Genomic DNA, 14,997 nt, shown 5'->3' on the forward strand with positions numbered 1-14,997 from the left:
ATGAAATGCAAGCATGGAATAAACTGAGCCTGGTTTGTTCTCAGTCTTTTCAGTAGCCACAAACTACTAGCAAAAGTGCCATTTGATCACAAGGCAAGGAATGTTTCCCCTTTTGCATTTGAGCATCCCAGTCGGGAGAGGAAAGACAAAGAAAAATAAGGAAAGAGGGGAAGAGAGCAAGGAAGCAAAAAGAAGAAAAGAGGAGAAGGAAGAATGAAGAGGGAAGGAAAAAGAATGGAAGGAAGGAGATTATAAGGAGAGAGAGTGAAGGTGTGAGGTAAATCCTGCCTTAGCACTTGATCTCCGGCAGCCCTGCTGCCTTTTACCAACCCCTTGTCTCCTCCTCCTGACCTCTCCTGGTGGTCTCCCATCCTATCATTGAGGCTGCTTTGGTTACAAAGCTAGGTCTCGTAAGGAGAGAGAGTGGGCCTCCCTCTGACCCACATACTTTGCCCTCCTGCACACACCATTGACAACCAAGGAGAGTGAGCACAGCAGGAGTGAGAGCATGCCCATCATGGCCTCCAAATTCAACCACAATGGGGCCCTCATTGAAATTGAGTTTGACACCCCTGGACTAACAGACGACCTGAGTGCTGCATGTGTTGCTCTCAAACTTCCAAAGTCTGAGTCAAGGTTAGAAAAATTATCAGTGTGAATTCAACAGCAAAGGTCACATTAATCAAAAGCATGCCAAATGCAAACATTTACCTTTCAATAAAAAGGTGTTTGTATCATTGAAAGTGCTGTTATTGTGGGGGGGGGGGGTTCAGAGAAAAGACATGAATCACCTATGTGTTGTTTTTCTAAACTAAAACCTCATTATTTAGGTTAAATTGTTGTGTTGGCAATCCAAGATAAGCAAGTGGGTTTTGGGTTGTGGTTTGGGCATTCGGTCTCTAAAAGGTTTGCCATCACTGGATTAGAGCATACACAGAGTGTAACCTAATTCAGCTTTTGTTAAATTGCTAGTGAGAGACACTCCATTGTAACCTAAGGTGCCAACAGCATGGATAAAACTTCTAGGCCAGCGATGGCAAACCTTTTTTGGCTCACGTGCCATAAGTGGGGGAGCGCAGGAGGGTCGTGCGCAGGCGTGAACCACCCATAATGCAATGTGTGACACCTCCCCCCCCCATGTGCATGCGTGAATAAGAGGCATGACCCCCTTTTTTCCATGCTTTTTTCACCCTCCCGAGGCAACAGAAGTTTTATAGGAGATTGGTGAGGGCAAAAACAGGATCCCTCGACTCCCCTGAGACCCTCCAGAGGCTTCAGAAGCTTCCCTGAAGGCTCCAGAGGACGAAAAATGACCTACAAGCAAACTGGAAGTCTGTTCCCAAATTTCCAGTTTGCACGTAGGGCCGTTTTTTTTGCACTCTGATGGTTTCAGGGTATCGGGGGGGGGGGGGGACGGGACTGTTTTCACGCTCCTCAGGCTCCTATAAAGCCTCTGGAGGCTAGGAAGGGCGAAAAATGGCTTTTAAAAAGGCTGAACTCAACTGGCCACTGCGCGCATGCGTGCTTGCCAGCTAACAGGGCAACACTTCGCGTGCCTTGACAAATGGCTCTGCTTGCCACCTGTAGCACGCGTACCATAGGTTCGCCATCCTGGTTCTAGGTGAATTGCCAAGCTTAGCCTAGGAAAGTAACGTCTTGTGAAAAGTAAAATGTGGATTCTGCCAAGAAGCCTTGTTTATACCTTAAAATGTAAGTTCTGCATTCCCTAACAAAGCTCTTAGTTATTTGCCAGAAAATGTATTTCTTTTCCCTTCTAAAGTCCATTGTTTTCAGAGCACTGAGAAAAATCATGAAATTCACATGACATCGATTTATGTTTCTATAGCAATGACAGTTTCCGAAGAGAAGGTGTGAGAGGAGTAACATATGGGTATTAACCAAGCCTTCTTGCCTATTGGAGACTGAGGTACTAATCTTTTGGAGCCACACCTCCTGACCTCCTCCGACTCCCCCAGATTAACCTCAGTCTACGGCCTGAAAGGAGTGTTTCTCTGACTCTCCCTTCTCTTCGAAGACTTAGGAGTTTTTTTCTTTCAGGATTCTAGCAATTGTTTCCACAGCAAGGTCTTTTTGCATTTAATTCTCTCACCTCTCCTCCACCGTGCTCAAGCACCGCTGGAAAAAGCCTCGTGCTGAGCAGCGTGTGCGTGTGCGTGCCCCGAGCGTCTGGCTAGTCGCAGGAAGGGGGAAGCAGCCTCCATGTTGCAGAGAGGATCGGAGCGGCTCCGGAGCCTCAGGGAAGCAGAGGAGCACATAGGAGGCCGGAGATTCCTGGAGGATCGTCCCTGCGAACCCCAGCAACAGGAGAACGGACCGCAGATCGGCGGTCGCCATTTTAGACCCATCGCCATCTTGGAGCACATGTGAGAGCGCATGATCAACCTCCCTACGGAGGCTGAAAGCGCTCAAAAGGCACCAACGAAGCCGAAAGAGGCTTCTCCCAGGCTCTACCCCGCTGGTGATCCGGGGGGGGGGGTAATCCAAGGCTGTGCCTGCTGGTAGCTGAAGCCGCGAGCCTCACGAGGAAGAAAGGAGCGGATTCAAGCCTCGAGAGGCAAAATCTACTTTTACAGACGGCTGCAGAGAGGAGGAGGTGGTGATCTTCTAACTGTGAGTAATGGCGGAGGCGACGAGAAGCAGAGGCACCAGGTCCAGAGCCCCAGGGGGTGTGGACCCGGAGAAAGGGTCATCCAAGGCTATTTCCCCGGTTCCCAGAGGGAGATCCCCAGTGAGGAGGGACAAGGCCATGGCCCCTAAGAAAGCAAGATCAACCAGGGCCTCGGCCAGGGACTTCAGGGCCACCATCAGCCCTTCTCCCTCCAGATCATGATCTCCCCGCAAGCCTCCTGCTCGGGCTGAGGCCCGGGCAACTTCTCCAGCCTCTCCGCGGGGCTCCCATAGAGGGCACAGCTCCCTTTCGCCCCCCCCTTCCGCTGCCCCCCCCCAGCGGAGTCGAGAGCGGACCTCTTTGGGCACAGGGCCACCAGCCCAGCCAGGCCTCGCTTGGCCCCTCTATCTCCGGAGCCCAGAGATTATTCACAGCCTCCAGAGCTCCAGCCTGCCCTGCCTGATCTCCCCAACAGCTTCCAAGATATGCTAGCTAGGGCCTTCGCCCAGGTAATGGCATCCAGCTTAAATCAGCAGCCCCAAACCTCCAGGAGCAGGCCCACACAGGATCCTCCCAGGGGGCAGACTGATCGCCCCAGCACCTTGGCTACTAGAGAAGCCAGGTCTCCCTCTCCCTCCACAGCTAGTGAGGCATCCAACCTGGAAGGAGGTGGGATTTTCAGAGGATGAGGACCCCCAGGTAGAGGATGATTCCACCGTGGCAGGCCTTTTCCCCCGCTCCTTATTCAGCTCCTTGCTACGCAAGGCAGCCGCCACAGCGGACATAGATCCACCCCTGAATCCTAAGCCCGCAGCTGAGTCTTCAGGCAAAGGTAAGAGCAAAAAGAAAAAGGGCCCCTTCCACAGGCCTCCTTTGGCTAAGGAGGAGATTTCCACGCCTGAAATGTTCATGGAGGTACTCAAATCGCAGTGGGTCAAATCAGGGTCTTTCCCCACCCCAGGGGCAAATGAGAGAAAATTTTACAATCTCAATCAGACTTTTGCCCAGGCTCTCCAGCTTCCGGAAGTGGACAATCCGGTGGTCACCCTGGCATCAGCCTCAGCGGTTGTCGCAGGTGACACGGCCAACTGCCTGAAGCCGGAGGATAAGAAGGCAGACATCGTCCTGCGCAAGATGTTCCAGGCCATCACCTGGGCCATCAGGGCGGCCGGCTCTGCTTCTTTCTTTAACAGGTCCATGGTCCTATGGTTGGAGCAGCTGAGAGACAGGACTCCGGCTTCAGAGGTCCGCCTACTGCAGGATATATCCAAGATGCTGGCGGCAACCCAGTTTTCAGCGGACGCCACCCTGGATGCGGTAAAGTATGCATCCCGCTCTATGTCTTCTTCAGTCGCTTCTAGGCGCCTTCTCTGGCTACGCCACTGGCAGGCGGAATCCCAGATGAAGTGGTACCTGATGGGGGCAGACTACACCAGGGAGAAGCTATTTGGGACGGCGCTGGACCCCCTCCTTGTGGAGGATAAGAACAAGCGGAAGGTTCTGCCGACAACAGCCAAGCGTTTGGACTTCCGCCACGTGCCATACCCCAGGAGGACCCCGTACAGACCACCCGACGGGGACAACCAAAGCCAGAGGTATCAGAACCCCAGGTTCCACAGGCAGGGGGATAGACAGTTCCACAGGGACAGATTCAGGGGCCAGCAGCAGGGCAAGTGGCCCTTTCGAGGGGGAGGCGGTTGCCCCTTCCGCAGATTCAGGAGATCCGGGCCCGGATCTCCCAATTGGTGGTCGCCTCTCCCTGTTTGCGGATGCCTGGGAACGTATCACCTCGGATGAGTGGGTGCTCCAGACTGTAAGGCTCGGGATACACCTGGAGTTTCGTGCTCTCCCCCCCCCCAGCAGATTCCGTACCTTCGCCCCCTCCACTGACCCGGCCAAGCGGGCCCTTAAGGCCAAGGCCATTAAACATCTTCTTGATATCAGGGCCATTGAAAGAGTTCCAGAGGGGGAGGAGAGCTCCGGGTTCTATTCGAACCTATTCTTAGTCCCTAAGAGCTCCGGAGGATGGAGGGCCATCCTGGACCTTAAACTATTGAATTCCATGGTGGTATACTGCAAATTTAAAATGGCCTCCCTAAAATCCATTCTGGAGGGCATCCGGCCGGGCGACTTCCTAGCCTCTATCGATCTCACAGAGGCATACTTACACATCAGGATCGCCCCGGAACACCGTAAGTTCCTCAGGTTTTCACATGAGGGACAACATTTCCAATATAGGGCCCTTCCCTTTGGGCTGGCCTCAGCCCCCAGGAGTTTCACCAAGGTCCTAGCAGCAGCAGCCGGTCACCTCCGCTCCCTCCCAGTCCGATTATTCTGTTATTTGGATGACATCCTCATCTTAGCCAGAACCCCCGACCTGACTGAACAGAACCTGAATATCACCATTGACACCCTTAGGGCTCTGGGGTTTTCCATCAACTTGGAGAAGAGCCACCTGGTCCCATCCACCAGGCTCCTTCACTTAGGGTCCATTATCGATTCTGAGTCTGGGGAGGTGTTCCTGTCCCAAGATTGCAAGGACAGTATCGTTAAGATGATCCTTGAGGTTCGCAAGTTACGCTCTGTCCCTGTAGTTCTTCTTTCCAGGCTCCTGGGGAAGTTCATTTCGTGCATAGGAATTGTGCCATGGGCTCGACTACATGCCAGGGAGCTCCAGTGGTTCCTACTACCTCACCAGAGAGCCGGGACGAGCGATGCTACCTTCAGGATCAGAATGTCACCCCAGGTACGGCTATCCCTCCGCTGGTAGCTGTCCCCAGCCTTGAACAGGGGGTGCCTCTTCAGAGAACCGACGAGGAGGACCCTCACCACAGACGCAAGTCTCTTCGTCTGGGGGGCCCACCTGGAGAATCAAATCGCCCAGGGCCGCTGGACTTCGACGGATCTTCGAAACAACATCAACTGGTTGGAGCTCAGAGCCATCCATCTGGCCCTTCGCCACTTCAAGGAATCGGTAGCCGGACATCACATCCTGGTCCTGACCGACAATGTAGCGGCCAAGGCGCACGTGAACAGACAGGGCGGCACCCACTCCAAGGCCCTTCGCAAGGAGGCCCTGCGGCTGGGACATTGGGCAGAGAGGCACCTACAGTCCATCAGGGCCGAGCACATCTCCGGAATGGAAAACCAGCAGGCAGACTGGCTCAGCAAGGAGACGGTAGACAATGGAGAGTGGCAGCTCCACCCCTCGATCTTCCGTCAGATCTGTGAGAGGTTCGGACATCCGACGGTGGACTTTTTCGCAACCCCGCAGAACGCCCAGCTGCCAGAGTTCATTTCGAGGTTTCCGACCAGGGGAGCCATGGACACGGACGCCCTGCGGTGCAGATGGCCACCAGGTCTTCTTTACTCCTTTCCCCCCCCTTCCACTCATTCCCGGAGTCCTGAGGAGGCTGGTAGCGGAGGGGGCAGAGGTGATAATGGGGGCTGCCTTCTGGCCCCGCCGCCCCTGGCTGGCAGACCTTGTGGATCTGTCCACAGCTCCCCACTGGAGGATCCCAGATGGGGTGGTGGCTCTTCACCAGGGATCTCTGGAGCATCCGGATCCAGAGTGGCTTCATCTGACCGCCTGGCGATTGAGCGGGAACAATTAAGGGTGGCTCAATTTTCCGAGAGTGTTATCAAAACAGTAGAAGCATCCAGGAGACAGTCCACCACACGCATCTACAATGCCTCCTGGGTGGCCTTTGCGGACTGGTGCCGATCTAAGGGTCTCCGCCCAGCTGCAGCATCGGTTCCACAGGTCCTGGACTTCCTCCAGGAGGGGCACGAGAAAGGTCTAGCCACTAGTACGCTCAGGAGACAGGTCTCCGCCCTCTCCACAGTTCTAGGGGGAGTGAATGCTCCTCCCTTGTCCCAACATCTGGTCCTAAAGCGCTTCCTCAAGGGGGCGGCGAATCTGAAACCCTCAGTGGTCCATCGATTCCCCACCTGGGACCTTCCCAGGGTCCTTCAGACCCTCACGGAAGCCCCGTTTGAGCCCCTGAGAGAGGTCTCATTGCAACTACTAACCCTCAAGGTCGTCTTCCTGGTCGCCATCACCTCAACCAGGAGAGTCTCTGAAATTAATGCCCTATCCAGCAGGGCGGACCTCTGCACTTTCTTAGATAACCGGGTCATCCTCAGGCTTGACCCTGCCTTTATGCCCAAGGTTAACTCCCCCTTTCACAGGGCTCTAGAGATTATTCTCTCAGACTTCTGTCCTCACCCTTCAGGTGACAGGGAGAAATCCTGGCACAAGCTGGATGCCAGGAGAGCCTTGCGCATATACTTAAAGCGTACGGTCCCCTTTAGACGCTCGGAGGCTCTGTTCGTTTCTTATCAACCTTCCTCCCGGGGAGCCAAGGTCTCTCCGGCCACCATCAGCAGATGGATTAGAGCGGCCATCTCACAGGCATACAGGGCCCAAGGACTTCAGGTCCCGGAGGGCATCACGGCTCATTCCACTAGAAGTGCAGAAACCTCTGCAGCCTGGTCCACCCAGGCTCCCATAGAGGAGATCTGCCAGGCGGCCGCCTGGGCTTCTACTTCTCCCTTCATTAAACATTACAGACTGGACGCCTACGCCTCTGCGGAGGCTGCCTTCGGCAGGAGGGTTCTGCAGGGGGTTCTGGACTCCACAGGGGGCTCAGGCCCAGTTAATCCCTCCCAGGACATCTAGCTTTGGTATGTCCCATATGTTACTCTTCCCACACCTTCTCTTCGGAAACTGGCAATTGGACTTACCTGAACTGCATGTTTAGAAGAGAAGCATGGGAGGAGTCACTTCCCTCCCGTTCTGGGCGGCCTGTGCCTAGGGGGGCCTGAGCGAGTCCAGGTTCAGCGTTAGCATTTAGGAAGGATATGTGTTGGCTGTTCTTCCTTTCAGATTCTGCTACGATCCATCGGTTAATATGGGAGAGTTGGAGGAGGTCAGTAGGTGTGGCTCCAAAAGATTAGTACCTCAGTCTCCAATAGGCAAGAAGGCTTGGTTAATACCCATATGTTACTCCTCCCATGCTTCTCTTCTAAACATGCACTTCAGGTAAGTCCAACTGCCATTCTGTGCAAGCTGTGTGAGCTGTAAGATGTTTGGAAAAGTTTTTGGCGTGCACCTGTTTTTCTCTCTCTGCCTGCTCTGTTAAGGTGGGAGACCAAAAGGTCGTCCAGTCTTTTGCTTTCTGCAGAAATAAAAGCTGATAATCCGTAGCCACATCTTCAGAATTTCACTGGATTTATCAGATTCTTAGCTGCATTCAAAAACCTTGCACAATGAAGAATGCTGTGTTATATTTGGAGTCAGATCAAGTCCACAACATTGGATTTTAATAAATGCAATCTTGTTCTCATGAAAGCAATAGAATCGTTTGTTAATTAGACATTGTTTAAAATATTAAAGACAGAATATTAGCAAGATTGTATAATAAAAGCAGAAAATAATAAACACATTAAAAAACTATAAACAATGTAAATCATATTACTGTATCTCACCCCTACAATTTATTGCAACTAGACTAACATGTGCAAATGCCAACTGAAGTATTCTATTCCAATAAACGGCCTACTATAATTTTGAGGGTTGCTGCATATTTTAATGCTTCTAGATTCTTGGTGGAGGAATCTTTTTAGCTTCTTCTCCAGTTGTACAAGAAACAGGGAGACGTCAGGTCCTAATAAAGTTTGTCAGTTGTACAATACAAGATTGGTCTTTAATTGAAGTTTTCTTTGTTCTAACAGCCACAATTTTCTGAGTCTGTCAGTTTCCATAGATTAAATTTTATGCCAATACCCATATTTTCTGATTTTAGGCAAAGTAGAAATTATCTAAATTCCCAAATCAGCTCTGAGGGGCAGCAGCTAGAGTCCTTTTGTCCACCCCAAGATACACCTCAGTGGCTGGGATTCAGTTGGTTCTGCTAGTGGTTTCTCTCTGAAGACACAAACATCAGATTGATGTAAAAACATGGGGAAAATCTTGGCCTCACATACTTTAATAATTGGGGCTGAGGAAGCTGGAGAGCTATGAGGTTTTCTTTTAAGCAACACTTTCACTCATGTCTTTGATCTAACTGAGCTCCTTTAATGATGAGGGAGTCAAGATTCAGTCTCAGAGAAAATTACCCCAGGTAAGGAAAGGTCTTACTTGCTCCATTGGCTGACCATCTATGTCTAGGATGTCATTTCCCAAAGACCATAACTTTTGAGCTTGATTTATTAATTATCAGATAATTATTATGAGAAAAGAACCCAAGTCTTCCTCACAGGGTATATAATCCAATGTGTAAGTATGATAATATCACAGTTTAAATCAGCATATTCCAATAGGTATTTAGCATGCTAAACATATGTACCTATAATGGTTGGAAGGGAACTTTGAGATCTTCTAGTCCAACCCCCTGCTCAAGAAAGAGACTCTAGGTGCTGAAAACGTTCTCCATCCATGCACTATTCCAAGGGTGGTTTTTCCATGACATTATAAAGCGGTACCAATACTTCACGTGATTTGGATTCTCTCCTTCTGTTGATGCAGCCTTGGATTGCAATGGCTTTTTTTGGCTACTGCCACACATTGTTGGCTCACATTTGAGAGATTGTCCACTAAGATTCCAAGATCCCTATCACAGTTCTTGCTATTGAGCCAGGTTTCACCTAATCTGTACCTGTAGATTTAGTTTTTCTAGCCTCAGTGTAAGACTTTACTTTTCTCTACATTGAATTTCATTTTGTTAAATACTCCCAGGGTTCAAATCTATCTAGATCACTCTGGATCTTGAGCCTATCTTCTGTAGTGTTGGCTATTCCTGCCTCTTTCGTGTCATTTGCAAATTTGATGATTTCCCCATCTATCCCTCATCCAAATCATTGATGAAGATGTTGAAGAGTACTGGGCCTAAAATGGAACTGTGCGGTCCCTCACTGCTTGTTTCCCTCCATGCAGACATAGTTCCATTGAGGACCACAGGCTGAGTCCTTCTGGGGGTGATGCTGTCTATCCCACATATTTTTAGCTTACCAAGAAGTAGATGGTGGTTTACTTTATCAAAGCCTTTCTACAATCCAAGTACTGTATACTACGTGGACTGCCTTTTGCTGATCCACTAAATCAGCCATTTTTGTCAAAGAATGAAACAACATTTATTTATCATCTGTTTTTGGATCCTTCATTCGTTGAAGTAGATATTTGTCAAAATCTAGACTGAATAACAGGGGTTCAAATAAGTATCCTTCCCTTCCTCCTTGGTAAGCATCAATCCTTCTTCTCATGGCTCCATTAAGCCCAAAACTCCCTCTTAAACAAGGACCTGGAGAAAGAGCTTGGATCAGGGCCAACAGCCTGAGCTCCATTTTGAGGGCAACCAATTTCCTATATAATATTTCTCTGTTAATTATCACAAAGGCACTAACATCTAGAAAGCCAGTAAACTGTGTTTTACTTTGCTGATATAGATGAGATATTTAAGGACAAATTTGTTACCAATATTAAATTATTAACATGCAATACTTATTATAAAATCTATATAGCTATTCACTACCTAAAACCTTCTGGTTCTTCTGCAAGGAATGCATTTTTCTCAAGTTTAACTAAGAGGATCATGGCATACATGACTGCATCTATTGCTCACCCACCACTACCCACCACTCACTTTACCAGATGGAGAAAAACACAAACCTGTGGGATTTTGTAGATGCCTCCTAATGTTGATGCCTGGATGGAGATGTCCCTGTCAGCTCCATCAAAAAGAGCCAGAAGGTTGTCCTTCCTTCCACAGCCGTAGTTGGGGACATTGGCTTCTCCAGTGGAGAGAATGTCCAGCAAGGCATCGGAAGTGCGGAAAGTGCTCATATAGTTGTTTTGGATGTTGTAGCCCAGTGTGAGATTGTGCAGGAGTTGGGAATTCTTCTTGAGAAGTTGAATGTTGGAAATGAATAGTAAGCCATTAGAAAAAGAAGAAGTTTTCCTATTGTAAAAAAAAAAAATGTTATTATAATCAACAGCAACAACAAATACTGTTTTTTAATATATAATCCTCCAGAAGCCTACTGAGCCTTAAGCCAACATTGATCCAAAACCAATGATCAGTTACACAAATATGGGAATTGTCTTAGGTAAAGCAACCACAACTGATTCCACCACTACTTTAAATAAAATTCATGATTCAAGCAATAAATTAAGGATTGAACTGAGAGAGAAAAATAATCTGCAGCCCTTTCAGCTTTTTCTCAGACCCCTTTTTGAGTCCCTTTCACAAAATCAGACAAGAGAGAGAAGCCAAGGAAATCAAAATCATTCAGGAAATTAGACATATCCCCCAATATAGGGAATAAATGAAAAAAAAAAAAAACAGAAAAGAAGGAGAGTGTTAGAATGGAGAGAGTGCATTTCATTCACCCTGAATGACTTACAAATCACGGAAAACAAACTGAACAGAAGGAGCCACATTGAAAAGCAACTTTGTATGCAATATTTCATCTCCACTGCTGACTATACCAATGAGGTGGTCTCCTGGGCTGTAAAAGCTCTGTGGTTGTTTTCCATCCTGGTGCTCCGAACTCAGTGGGCATTTTATTCTCAGCTTCCCAGAAACTGGATGGGATAAAAGCTGCATCAGAAACAGAAGCAGGAGGTCCATCATTCATAGGGTGAATCAATCAATCAATCCCCTTCCTGTTTCTTAAGAAGAATGAGAAGAATTCAAAGGACTCTCACAAGGTGGAATATGATCCAGTGTCTTTCCTGATTCAAACACAGAGAAACACTCACTTCACCTAGAAAGGAAAGAGATGTACATTCAAGAGCACAGATGCTGCCTGTCCCAAAACTCCCTATTTCTCTGCCCAAAGTCTCCCCTGGAGGATTTGGCCAAAAAGCAGAGCTGAAACTTTTATCATAATTTTCCCTCTCAGGAGGGATCCCTGGATAATTCAACCAGTTCTTGGACTCAAAGGTTGTTGGAAAATTCTCTGGAGGGAAATGAAAGGGAAATAATCCCCATGTCATTCATAATAACAGGGGCAGAGATTGAATTAAATTGGTCATCTAGAATTGAGAGGTTTGGGGTCTCCATGCTTGAAACTGACTCCAGAGGGAATACACGGTGCCTGTGGCTGAAGAAACAAATAAATCTGATATTTGTTACATAAAAACAAAACTCCAGGGGACAGTTAATGCCAGAGCATGTCACAGATCTGAAATAGCTGCCAGCTGAGTTGGAACCAAAGTTTACTTTATTTTGCAAGTTAATGCTCAAGGGCATCACACAAAAGGGCTTATGCAATAGTGCACCCAGTCTGTTGAACAAAATCAATTTTAGTGAAAAAGTAGTTGCCAAAATTTTGCAGAGTTAAAATAAATCAGAGAGAGAGAGAGGGAGGGAGGGAGGGAGGGAGAGAGAGAGGGAGAGAGAGAGAGAGGTGGGGGTATTCATTTTAGACACTTTGGATGGGTTATGACCTCATGCCTAAGCCAATGAAGAAGAGGTGGGAGGAAATTTGTAAGGTACTAGGCAAATGTATTGATGATTTGGGGTGTGTCCAATGTACCTGTGTGTGCCTGGTCCACCCGCTTTGCAAAGTGCAGAATAAAATTAAGAGCCGAGGTGGCGCAGTGGTTAAATGCAGCACTGCAGGCTACTTCAGCTGACTGCAGTTCAGCAGTTCGGCTGTTCAAATCCCACCAGGCTCAAGGTTGACTCAGCCTTACATCCTTCCGAGGTGGGTAAAATGAGGAACCGGATTGTTGTTGGGGGCAATATGCTGACTCTGTAAACCGCTTAGAGAGGGCTGAAAGCCCTATGAAGCGGTATATAAGTCTAACTGCTATTGCTATTGCTATAAAATTACCATTCTTTTCTCTTGGATGTTTTGGCTCTTGATTGTGTATTTCCAAACTAGGCAATGAATCCCACAGGGTCATCCAGCCCCCAAATCTGATACTAGGTCCAGCAAGAGGCAGCCGGATTGACTAGGGAGACCCTCTCTCAGGGCTTCTGGGGCTCCCTCCCTGCCCCAATGGGCTCTGCTTGGGACCCTCTTCCCCACCATGCAGGACTCAAAGGCCAACTGCCCCCTCACAGGAGACCCCCCCCCCAAAGAAGGGAGACCTGATGACACATCATGAAGTGAAGGAGGAACAACTCATTTCTCCGTTGAGCTCCAGCGATGGCATCTGGGGAGGTTCTGCAGGACGTGGTCAAAACAGACAGGATGGGGGAGGCACAACAATACAAGAGAAGCTCAGCCCATTTTGACGTGAATGGTGGCCTCTATCTTGACTCCTCTGACCTTCCCTGCCAACCTTCCTCCCTGCACCGTATCTGAATGGGCCCAAAAGTAAATAGTTCTCCTACTAGTTCTTCATGGCTGAAACAAAAGAAAAGGAGATCCCAACATCTTACAGTACAGGAAGTCCTCGACCTATGGCCATTGAGTCATCAACCGTTCCAAGTTACAACAGCACTCAATTAATGCTGGTTCTGGCCAGTCCTTGGAATTTTGGCCATACCACCCCCCCCATAATCACACAGTCACTATCTGGATCCAGCACATCCAGTTGCAATGCCCCAGGATCATCACCGTTTGCAACATTCCCTGCCGGCTTCCCCATAAGCCGAGCCGAGATGGTGCAGTGGTTAAATGCAGCACTGCAGGCTACTTCAGCTGACTGCAGTTCTGCAGTTCAGCTGTTCAAATCTCACTGGCTCAGGGTTGACTCAGCCTTCCATCCTTCCAAGGTGGGTAAAATGAGGACCCGGATTGTTGTTGGGGGCAATATGCCGACTCTGTAAACCGTTTAGAGAGGGCTGAAAGCCCTATGAAGCGGTATATAAGTCTAACTGCTAACTGCTATAAAGTCAATTGGGAAACTGGCAGAGAAGGTTGAAAGTCACTGAGGAAGTTTCCCTTGTTCATGTAACAACCCACAGCCCCGTGCACCCTCCCCTCCCCTGGCTTCCCCAACCCTCTCCACCCATCCCCCTCCCAGGTCTGAGACTTGCAGACTCAGAAGCAGAGATAACAAATATAAATTGAAGTAAGTCATCCCCGACTTACAATCCAAATGGAGCGTAACATTCCCATTGCTGAACCAGACTTTCCAATGTTGCAATGTTCCACCTTGGAGACAGAAACTCTTTTCTCTGATGGAGTTCACAACACACCCAACCTCCTGCTTCCATCTGTTCACATGGTACAGACACAGGTAGCCCCCTCATCCCTGAGTTTTCTCCACCCACATCTTCTGGACTCTAGTCTCAACCTGGCCCATGAATTGGGGAGAGAATTGGCTGTTTGTGGTGTCCTCATCGCCCAACAAGGGGATGGAGAGAGGATGGTGGATCTCATGAGGATTCCTCTTTCACAGGGGCTGCAGGATCTAATCTGGTCTCCTTGGATGAGTACCTGGAGGAGGCCACCCTATCCAGCCTGGTGGGACAGGCAGTAGTTCTCAGGGAGATTGTCATACAACATGATTGGAGTTTGCTTCCTACAGCTTCCATTTTACCTCTTATCTTCTTACTCTCTCAGACACATGCACTCTCAGTAGGAATAATTGCTCAAATAATTTCTTAAAATGTATCACATTCAGTAGCTGTTGCTGAACAACAATTTTTTTCTGAATGACTTTCACAGAGTTTTCTTCAGCAAGATTTATTGAGATGAAGGGGAAGGGAGTTAAAAGAATTGAAGTTGTTCAACCATTTCTCATTTTGAAACATGAACATATGATATTCTTTGACTCCTGCATACTATCTAAGTGGAAATAATGTGTTCTTTCAAATAAAAGGAAACTTTACAATTCTTTAAACTCATGGTGTTATGCCTCATGTTTTTACATTTATTCTAGCTGTAAGATGCTCCTTTGTGTTCAGGTCTGGCCTCACAAGGATAATGTAACACTTGGGGATGAAGATGCAGACCAGCAGACCAACATTAGATGCCAGGATGGAGAAGACCTGAACAGCCACCATGTATTTCCCTTTGGTGCTCAGTCACCCAGATGCTGCAGAAGACCAGCATGCTGAAGGTAATCAGCTTGGCTTCGTTGAAGGCCCCAGGCAGATTCCTGGCCAGGAAAGTCACCATGAAGCAGATGGAAGCCAGGAAGCCCATGTAGCTGAGGGTAATGTAGAACATGACAACAGTCCCTTCGTTGCATTGCAGGATGATCTCTCCAGGCTGGGAGTGGAGGTCAGAGTCAGGGAAGGGGGGAGAAACTCCCATCCAGATTGGGCAGCACTGTTTCCTCTAAGGTGTGCGCTTGTGCGGCCGCGCACATGGCTGCAATACGCTGCGTAGTAGTTTCTAACTGCCGCGCAGCATCACGTATCTGCTGGACACGAACTACAGAGCGGTTACAGAATTGCATGCCT

At 48.6% G+C, this 14,997-nt stretch overlaps 1 protein-coding gene across 1 annotated transcript in view; it reads left to right on the plus strand.

Annotated features, from left to right (window-relative positions):
• The first annotated feature begins 508 nt into the window (after positions 1–508).
• LOC116521772 (extracellular calcium-sensing receptor-like) overlaps positions 509–14,997 on the plus strand; it is a 28,232-nt gene continuing 13,743 nt past the window's right edge. Inside the window, 4 exon segments of the mRNA XM_032236428.1 lie at positions 509–636; positions 3,379–4,224; positions 5,435–5,932; positions 7,518–7,673. Of these exon segments, the coding sequence (XP_032092319.1) occupies positions 509–636; positions 3,379–4,224; positions 5,435–5,932; positions 7,518–7,673 (1,628 nt within the window).

The sequence above is a fragment of the Thamnophis elegans genome, chromosome Z (genome assembly GCF_009769535.1).
Source record: "Thamnophis elegans isolate rThaEle1 chromosome Z, rThaEle1.pri, whole genome shotgun sequence".
Lineage (NCBI taxonomy): Eukaryota > Metazoa > Chordata > Lepidosauria > Squamata > Colubridae > Thamnophis > Thamnophis elegans.